This window comes from Micropterus dolomieu, linkage group LG02, assembly GCF_021292245.1.
Source record: "Micropterus dolomieu isolate WLL.071019.BEF.003 ecotype Adirondacks linkage group LG02, ASM2129224v1, whole genome shotgun sequence".
NCBI lineage: Eukaryota > Metazoa > Chordata > Actinopteri > Centrarchiformes > Centrarchidae > Micropterus > Micropterus dolomieu.
The window spans coordinates 20,195,935-20,205,993 of NC_060151.1; the positions used below are offsets into that span (position 1 = coordinate 20,195,935).

The following is a 10,059-nucleotide window of genomic DNA, read 5'->3' on the forward strand; positions in this document are numbered from 1 at the left end:
ACTGCATTGTCTGCATTGCATTTTTGAGCCAAGCGAGATCAAAGTAACCATTTTAGGGTAGCTGTAAGTCTGTTCTGGTGTTCTGTTACTCTGGTGTTCTGTTTAATATAGATTAATTAAAAAGAGATGCTGAGAAAAGAAATCACACTTTGAGGTAGTTTTGTATTATTAATATATCTTCACTTATGCCAAAAATATGCTGTTGACTGCTAGGACCCAAAAGTGGAATGCCAAGATTTACATGATGTGAGCCAGACCTCAAAGCTTACACAATGATCTTTGGTTTGTTCTTTACCTACCTCTTGCAGGTGGGACACCTGCAGTCTGGGTCTATGGGCTGGAAGTCCTTGGCATACTGCTTATGTTTTACTTGGACAGATCCCCAAGGCACCAAGGCAGAGCCAAACCTCTGAGGAAAAAGGAACATGGCTGTCAAAAAAAATAGTTGAAATAAGTTGCCAATTTAAAAGTGATTATGAGAGTGTGAGGTGAAGAGAGCTTACTGCAGTGCGTGTGGGAAACACGCAGTCAAACATATCACACCCCAGAGCTACACATACCACCAAATCCACAGCATATCTGCAGCACAAAAGGATAATTCACACTTTTATCTCAATTTTTAAGCCCATAATCAAGACAGTTCTCCTGAGATATATTATCAGAATACAGGCAAACATACCCCACACCCATGAGATATCGAGGCTTTTCTCGTGGCAGGTGGTCAGTGCTCAGTGTGACCATGCGCCAGAAGTCATCCTTCTCCTCTCCTCCACTCAAGCCTCCGATAGCAAAACCGGGAACATCACGTTGAATCATTTCTACAGGAAGGGGATTTTATAAATAAAGCACAGGTTTGAGTCCTTATCAGTGTCTCACAGAGTGGAGAAACATGACGTGTAAACTTTCTAGTTAATATGACCAGTTTCCAAATTACTTTAAGTAAGTGGATTTTCAAGGCACTTTAAACATGTTCTGAGGCTCCATCCAAATATCATCAATCCTCTAGCATGCTTGTCAAAACCAAGGACAGATATAGGTGATCAAAAGTGGAAAAAGGATCATCACAGAGCAGGATTCTTATTACCATCTAGACAGGCCTTGCGCAGCTTTGAGTCCAGGCCTCCTTGGATGATGGCGAAAAGGTTCTGTTTGTCTGGATTTTTATTGGCTGCTATGCAGCGGTCCAGCCAGCGAATGGATCTGTACATTGCCTCCTCCACCCGTGGTCCTGTCACGGTACTGCTGACCACATCATCCAGCTGCATCATAATGTCTGACCCTGGAAAAACATGGAGAGGTTTTAGCCACTGGGACATCGAGGGAAAGGCACAAAGGAACATGTCACTTAAGAGTGATTTAAATGATTTTACTCCTTTCCGACCTAGACTGTTCTGTATGCTGATGGATTTCTCAGGACTGAGGAGGATCTCTATGCCATCATAGGGGGACTTGAACATTACCCCTTCCTCTGTGACTTCCGAGAGTTCAACAAGAGACACCATCTGAAACCCCCCGCTGTCCTGTAAACAGAGGAAAGGGAAACACAAGATTTCACTCCAAAGCTAATCACCTACCACTTGTACAGTGTTGTGCTTTTATGAATATTAAAAATCTCCACCTGTATTGAACTTTTTTGTAATCTATGCATTCTTCATTTCACACTTACAGTTAAAAGATTTCTCTTCCAGTTCATGAACCCATGTAAACCATTGGCTTTCTCGATCAAATCAGGGCCCTGCAAGCAGTAGAGTTGAAATGGAAAAACACATTTACAAAAGAAAAGTTGTCATGAATTTGTACAGCCACTACTAAAATCAAATGAATAATAATTTAAAAAAACTGTATTATTTCCTACCGGTCTCATGCCCAGGTGGTATGTGTTTCCAAGACAAATCTGACATCCAAGACCATCCAGCTGATCCGCAGTGATTCCCTTCAGAGTCCCCTGGGTACCGACAGGCATGAAAACCGGGGTGCTGACGGCGCAGTGTGGCAGTATTAGATCACAAGCTCTTGCTTTTGTCACTGGGCACTCAGCAATAATTCGCAGACTGAGGGGAGAGGCTGCAGACAGAGCTTTCTTTATGTACATGTTGTTTTCTGAAGTATTTGCATCAACTCCACACTCTGTGGCAGCAGCCATCTTGCAGTGAGCATGTGACGTAAAGCGTCTGCAACTGATAATCGCGTTAGCCAATCGAAAAATGAGGAATTTGTTCAGAGTAAAGAAAACGCCTTTCAGTCAGCCAAACAAAATAGTAGCTTGATTGAAAGGCAGAAAAAATAGCCAATAGACTACCTGATTTTGCAGACAAGAGGCGGGTCTATGCTCACCGGTTTCGATCGGATGTCGTCTACGAAAACCGGATGGTGGTTGTGTAGAGGAAGTTTTGTTTTGCGAGTTTTCCCGTCCGTGTCGACTGACTGAGTATTTTGTTATTGCGCTTAAAATAACACGAAATGATATTAGCGTGAATTGCATTATAGGTAACCCCTAAAGTGCTCAAGGAGAGAATAAAAGCTTAAGCTGTTTGAAGCGGCGGAACTCAACACTTCAGAGTAACCCGAGAGGACCTTTCTGCTAAGCTAACGTTACCTACATAGTCAGCGCGGCTAGCGTTAGCCTCTGGTCTTCGTTGTGTTGTAGGGGCTCTCCGAGCTAACGAAGCCATGGGGAACCGGGGCATGGAAGACCTGATTCCCCTGATCAATAAGCTTCAAGACGCTTTCAGCTCAATTGGCCAGAGTTGCAATTTAGACCTTCCTCAGATTGCTGTGGTCGGTGGACAGAGTGCCGGAAAAAGCTCAGTCTTGGAAAATTTTGTCGGCAGGTAAGCTAATCATGGCAGTTATCTCATAGTTTACGTAATTTCTTGCGTGGTCTACCATTCCCAAACTGTGTTTTTGATTGTCCAGCAGGTACGATATGTTTTTATATGCCATACCATAAAGCTGAACTAACGTTACTCTACCAGTTGCTACGTAACGTTAAGTTACGCACTTGTCGTAAACTTGCCTTGATAGTGTGGCTGCAGGTTCAACAACTTCACCTATATAAGCTAAGCTACAACTCATAATCGTTACGCCCTTCATGAAGTTTCATGCACCCATGGCTCAAGTATAGGCTTTATTAGTTTTAACAAGGCAATCTTTAAATTGAGGGTACAAACGTAAGTATATAGACTATAATGCTCTTTGGCAATAATCATACCTTCTAAAACTGTCAGTAAATATATTTTGCCCTGTATCCTCTACACAATCTGACATTTTATGAAAATGACATCAACTAAGGTTTGCATCTGTAAAGTGCCTGTTGTGGTACTTCTATTCTATTGTCTATTTGGCCGTTGTTGTGAATGGGAACTTCTCCGGAGGCCTTATTTATAACTCCATGCCACACACACAAAGTCCTGGATTTGCATTTGCCAGTAATTGTGATTTGGTCTGTAGGTCACAGCTGTTGATTGGAGTTTTATTGGGCCACGGAGTTTGTTGTTTGATTGGTGTGCTTATTCCTTCCAATGTGTGAGTACAAATATGTTACTGGAAAGGCCAGTAGAGTAAAGCGATGGAGGCAGAGCAAGCCACCTCCCTTCCTTAGGGATGTGTATTATTGCACCTGAATTGATCCCCAGTGCATTTTATATAATGCATCGCTTTTGACCTGAAAGCTCACAGTTTTGCTTTAAAAAATTGACAGTTTGCAGAAGCTGGCATCTGTGGCAGACACAACTTCTCTTACCACCTTCCTCTTTTGTTACTGTTTAAGGCAAAACTTTAGAAACTGAGGAAATAGCCTCAACTTCTCTCCATTGTCTGTAGAGTTAAGGTCAAGCTACGGTGCTCCTCGACAGGCTGGTCCTGTTGTCCTCTCCCACATCAGCAGTGAGTGAGATCACCCTGCAGATACAAAACAAGCTCACTCTAAAGCAGCCTGTTTAGCAGGTTTCCAACCCATTCAGAGACACTGTGTGTGTGTGTGTGTGTGTGTGTGTGTGTGTGTGTGTGTGTAAGTAAGTGTGTGACCCAACCCACTCAGTGATCGCACAATCACACACATACACGCAAAGCCAGCTGACAGAGAAGAGGAAGTACATTGGCTATTAAGGTGGCATACAGACAGGCCTTTGGTTGAAAACATGTCGTAAATGTTCTTAAGCAAGAACACACACATAGATTAGACTACCACTCAGTGCACATTAATTCAGATGAGTTGGACTTTGAGAGCACTTGACATATCAGCTGCAGGCTTTCCACTTTGTGCCTGTTGGCAGGACTAACATACACCCATGTGCTGAAACTTTGCAGATATACTATAGCGTATTGTACACTTGTACATGCTTATCCTTATATGAAGTATTTGAGTTGATAAAATGTACCACAGGCAGCTACTTTGTATGGCTGTTACCACTGTACAGATGAACGTGAGGGCTGACAAGGTGGAACAGTAGAAGTCAAACGTTTCTACAAGGTCGAGTCTTAATACCTCAACCTGGAAGCACTTGGGAGGTGCTGCATATCACTATAGCAACTGTTGCTCTCATGTACAGGTGACTCATTGTTGATCTAAGGGCTTGTTCAGGAGCTCAGGAGTGGCCGATACCTACCCAATACATTGGTTTTCAATCATCTATTAAACAAAGCTGTTTAGTGTTGCATGGATAATAGATTTGCAAATTCTCTGTGGGTACAAAATACTTTAACCGCTGAGCATGGAGCTAGTGTCACTCTGTTGCTGTATGATTTCCCTTGTGGCTGGGGTCTTTTTCTTTGGTGAGGTGCATGTTGTGTGTGAAAGGCTGGCTTCATCCCAGTGTCCCCCAGGCCTGGAAATAATCCCTCTTTCCCTTTCTGTGGCACCAACACCAGAAATAGAATCACTTAGTTCTAGGAAGAGACAGATTTCATCGTAATATGCATGTCTGTCGTTGCTTTACATTTCCTGACACTGATGAAGTAAGGGAAAGTAAGGTTAGACCAGCTGGCTGGTCTGCATTCTTTGCTGGACATGAGCTAATGAAATCACTTTTGGCTCAACAGCCTCAAATATATATATATATATTCATGAATGTTTCTGTCTTTTGTTATGGGGGCATGTGTGGATGTGTTGTTACCTTGTTTAGATTTTGCATCAAGGCAAACTAATGACAGACCTTAAGTTTTGCTGACAAAATGAACAAATACTCAATGCATTATATACACTAAAATCTGCTGTACATTAATGGTAACAAGCATGTAGCCTTAGCGTTTGAGACCTAATAGACCTTTCTCAAGACAGGTTAAATTAATAACAAGAATAATAGCTGCATTACATTCATGTGTGTCAGTGCCCTGATATTGTGCATGCTGTGTCACTGGCATGACTTACACTGACAAACCATGATCTGTGTTATCTATGTCAAGCCAGCACCTACCTGTCTCTACCAGCCGTTATGTGTACAATGTAGGGCTCACTGGAATCTCCAGACTAGTCCACTATTGAATAACTGGTTAAATGACATCAAGAGCTCCTCTGGACAACAAATATGTCAAAAGAATATAAAGTGAGCTTCATAAAAGGTTAAAAAATTATGAAAATGATTGTTACTAGAGACAATGACTTGATTTTAGTGAATTAGTGATTTTAGCTGTGGCTTGTCTGCAGTTTAATGTGTAACTGGATCATAATTAATTCTCAGTTTAGAGATGATGATCAGGCCCGTGTCTGTATTTGAGTGTGCTGTGTGTTGTGATGTCATAGTCCCAGTGGGGAGTAAAGACGTCATATCTAGCACTGCAAGCTGCCCTGGGTGGAGGCTGTTATCAGATGTGTGGCAAGTAGACTACTGAGAAACCAGGAGTTTTTAAAGTTTAACCTTTTGTCCTAGATTTAATGCTTTACTAGAGTTTAATTAATTGTTTGTCATAGATAAAGAATTAAATATGGCAGGTTTGCTCTAATTCTGTGCCACCATCACCAAAATATGACCATGTTGGCATCATTTAAAAAAAATAAAATAAAATAAAAAAAAAAAATATATATATATATATATATGAACAAATGTCCACAAGTCTGGATGCCTGTGTGTAGTACAGTGGTCATCCCTGTGAGAACGAAGTACTGACAGCCAAGTGGCAGAGATCGAAGCAGTTGGATTTTGGTAGTGCTTGAAAGGCGTTTGCTGCCTAGTTATGCTTCTTGACATACCGTGATGTGGGAATGCGGGTAGCCAAAATTATATGTTCGTTGTCACACCAGACCCATGGGATAAGTCCCATCAAACCACAAACACATTTTTGTGTCCTACACCCTCCCCGTCAGAGCGCACTATGACCTCAGAGTTTCACACACTCATTTCCATGTTTGAAAACGAGCCTTGCCAGACTTCTGTAGACTTGAGGAAAAGGAGGATCAGCTGGGGGCTATGGCTCCTCAGAGTTGCTCTGCCTGTATAGAAGAAGCAAATGCTGTCGGGCAGACAGGGGGAGGGGAGTTGGCACTGTCTCCCTGCCCTACTCTCTCCCTTGTTTTTGCTTTCTCTTGTGATAGACGGAGGGAGGCTCACAGACTGATGCTCTTTGCTTGGCCATCCATAATGCATGAAATGATACACAATCTGCTCAGCTTCGTCTATCATTTACAGCGCATCAAAAATGTATTACCGGCCTTGCTTCTTTTCAATATGCCACTGCTGTTTATCCAGTTCCGTCTATGAAGACTGACTGGTTCAATTCTGTACTTGCATTATGTCTTCTCAGAAGAGCACTTTTGAGTAAACTATTTCTTTGTATTTTTAAATGTTATTGGCGCTTTATTTTATTGCTGTGAATCTTTGACCAGTGGCGACTTGATGAGCCAATGAGGCGGCTGAAAATCCACCTGTAACTGGAGAGATGCATCAGAACATTAGCAGTTTCTTGAAGGCGTCATTCTATAATGACCTGTTATCTCTCAGCAGCATCTTGCTGCCATTCTCCTTATGCAGTCAGTTTAGTTTATCTTTTCGTCAGCCTACAGTCATGTTGTTCTTTAACTCTCCCTCCCTCCCTTGCTTCCATTCCTCAACCAGGGCTTTCTATTATGTCCACTGTGTAGACAAATGCCTGCATGTTCCACATTATGTGCAAAACACAGCACCAGTGCTGAACTACAGACCTGTGGATTTTTGCTGATGTAAGGAACATCCAGAATGTTCTCCACTGTTTCATCACGTGACTATAGTGTAGGAATAGCAGGCAGTATGGAGTATGGTAGCACCTCTCTTTTCTCTTGTCCTGTGGATGACACATTGCTTTCAACCCAAAATCAGCACCATAGTTGCCTCAGGCCTGTAGGTCTGGCGGTAAGGAGGAAAAGGAATGTGGGTTAGTGACATGCTCAGCTCTGCTATGATTGTTCCAAGACTGGGGCTGGTGATTACCACCAGATGTAGTATGTTTGCAGAGCAGTAGAGAGGCCTTCAGAATTGGGAGGGGAGCGCAGAAGACTGGGTGGAGGAGCCTCATCTGAGGGCTGACTAAGCAACTTTGGCCATGTTGTTAAAAATTCCTCAGGTACCCTGCCACTAAGAAGAACAAACACTCCGACTGTGGGAAAGTTCCTATAGGCTAGTGTTCTCAATAATGTATTATCGCACCAATAGCATTTGCTGTTGTTTGTCTACTGTCATCTCATGCTTTGTGTAGTGCATTACCTTATGCAATTAAGTAGCATAATGAAGTTTGTTCTTGAGAATGTGTACATAGCAAGATAATGTTTGAGGCAGTCCTCAGGCCTTAGGTGGATGTTGTTAAGGTGTTATCGTGGGTGCTAGGTCTTGTACTGACACTGCCTGGGCTCACCCCAAAGCTAAGAGTGGCAAGCTGTAACCATTGGCTTTGCCTGTCATAAATGGGCAGTCAATCGAGCAGTTTTATAGAGACCTTTGTCCATAGTAACCTGAACAACATGAAATGGCTAAATCTCTTCTTCTTCACCCTCTTTTCAGTTGGCAAAAAGCAAAACTGCACATCACAGCCAACATTTGGTGGACAGCCCAGCTGAACAGATCATTATTTCATGGTCGGGATGTCGTCTGACAAAATCAACATATATGCAGGTCAATGACAACAGCTGTGCTGTATGACCGGCTATATCGATGTTTAAATGCGTGATAACTAAGGCTAAAGTAGAAGACGGAAAGTTGGCTTCTTAACTTTGCTGGCACGCAGCCTGCAGCTGTGACTGGCCTACAGACACAGCTGGTTATTATGCAGAATTGACAGCCCATTACACCTTCATTTAGTGTTCTCCTGCTCTCTCTGGCCACCTATACTATGTTTTAATACAGTCAAATTCACAATATAGTGGTTCTCAGCCACCAATTTTCTTTTGTCTGACAAACGCAACATAAATCCTGTTTAATGACAGGTATTCAAATGTGCATTTAAAATGAATAATCACAAAAAAGTTTTAGATTTAGTCTGGATGGAGGGCTAAAACAAAGTGAAACAGATATATTTACAAATTTAACCAGCTTACTGTGGATGAGTCTGTGGCCCATTGAGATACATCAAAATAAGTGTCATTTTAATGTAGGCCTTTCAGCCGTGAATCAAACAATGCATTCATATCCCTCCTAGTGTTGAGTTGTTCCATTATTAACTGTCTGTGGACCTGCTCTAGGATTTGTTTGACATTATCTTTACGGTCTATATAGTTCAGCCTAAAGGGAGGCTTATTCAGTCCCAAATTAAAAGTAGGGTTGGGCAATAAAACAATGATAATTATCGTGAGGTTATTTTCCTCTAACAATATAACAAATGTTCAATAAATGCTTGATTTAATTTGTTTGAATAACAAATGAATTAGCACTAGATTTTTCTATTAAGATTTGTTTTGTTCAGATAAAGGGACTGAAAAAAGGATTTTACTTAATTTAACATCTTTAGCATCTTTTGTTGAAAAAGATTTGATCATAATTGTTTTGAATGTTCTACCTCAGATATGTTAAGGGATCCACTGTTTGGCAAGTACATGTTCTCACCATAAAGAATAGCTTAAAACCACAATTAACCATCTGGATCCTTCAACTTTCACTCAGGAGCAAAAATCAGCCTTTAAACATGAAAGAAAAAATGGTTTAACATTTATTGTGATAATTTTTGAAATCGAATGATTTTAATTTTTTTATTGTGGTAACAATTTTGGCCCTATTGCCCAGTCCTAATTAAAAGTAAACTGAAGTTTAGAATATCGTAGATATAACATCTGTGAGTTCTATTTAAGGTGGATTTTCCCTATAACTGCAAGTGTGGGTGTGCATGAATTGATCTCTAAAGCTCTAATGATGAGAGTAAATGACTTTGTCACATTTAATTTGTTTTGAGACAAGCTAGAGGCGTGAAATTCCCCTGTGCCCATCAATTTATTAGAGGCCACGCTGTGAGGAAATGGACGTTTGAGTGTAATGAATATTTGAACATTCTCCATCTTATTTTATTCTTTCTCTCTGTTGCTTTATCTTTCTCTGTCCTGAACTGCCCCATTTTACCAAACATACTGTGTTTTGATTTCCTTCATTTTCATCCCTTCAATTTATTTTTCTTCCTCTGTCTGTCTATCTCTCTCACTCAGGGACTTTCTTCCACGTGGATCAGGCATTGTTACCCGTAGACCTCTCATTTTGCAGCTGGTCAACAACAAAGCAGGTGAGTGTACCAATCCTGTGCTCAGGACTCGCTGATCTGTATATAGCTTCCCTGTCACAGTGCCTCAAGCAATGCCCACTGTCTGCTCTTTGCTACCTTCATCTCTTTAATTTAATATTCTCTCTCTTCCATGCTCTTTTTCTTTTTGTCCTTTTCTCTGTCTCTACCCGCCTCTTCTGTATGTCACTATTACCCCGTGTGTGTAGAGTATGCTGAATTCCTGCACTGCAAAGGGAAGAAGTTTGTGGATTTTGAAGAAGTGCGGTTGGAAATTGAGGCAGAGACTGAGAGGATAACGGGCTCCAACAAAGGCATCTCTCCCATCCCAATTAACCTAAGAGTCTATTCCCCAAACGGTAATATGGTATATGACAATATATACTGTGAGAC

At 41.5% G+C, this 10,059-nt stretch overlaps 2 protein-coding genes across 4 annotated transcripts in view; one reads left to right on the forward strand and one right to left on the reverse strand.

The window, feature by feature from the left end:
- Positions 1 to 2,908, reverse strand: part of qtrt1 (queuine tRNA-ribosyltransferase 1) — a 7,262-nt gene extending 4,354 nt beyond the window's left edge. The window contains exons 1-7 of the mRNA XM_046031417.1: positions 1,856 to 2,908; positions 1,667 to 1,735; positions 1,382 to 1,520; positions 1,085 to 1,279; positions 680 to 818; positions 504 to 579; positions 300 to 409 (exon numbers count right to left, since the gene is read on the reverse strand). Of these exons, the coding sequence (XP_045887373.1) occupies positions 300 to 409; positions 504 to 579; positions 680 to 818; positions 1,085 to 1,279; positions 1,382 to 1,520; positions 1,667 to 1,735; positions 1,856 to 2,143 (1,016 nt within the window). The 5' untranslated portion in view covers positions 2,144 to 2,908. The remainder of the gene's footprint in view (positions 1 to 299; positions 410 to 503; positions 580 to 679; positions 819 to 1,084; positions 1,280 to 1,381; positions 1,521 to 1,666; positions 1,736 to 1,855) is intronic.
- dnm2a (dynamin 2a) overlaps positions 2,283 to 10,059 on the forward strand; it is a 29,056-nt gene continuing 21,279 nt past the window's right edge. The window contains exons 1-3 of one of the 3 annotated variants that reach the window (XM_046031378.1): positions 2,283 to 2,831; positions 9,596 to 9,669; positions 9,876 to 10,025. In XM_046031378.1, the coding sequence (XP_045887334.1) occupies positions 2,671 to 2,831; positions 9,596 to 9,669; positions 9,876 to 10,025 (385 nt within the window). In that variant the 5' untranslated portion in view covers positions 2,283 to 2,670. The remainder of the gene's footprint in view (positions 2,832 to 9,595; positions 9,670 to 9,875; positions 10,026 to 10,059) is intronic. The other 2 variants (XM_046031389.1, XM_046031398.1) reach the window with 2 other exon arrangements.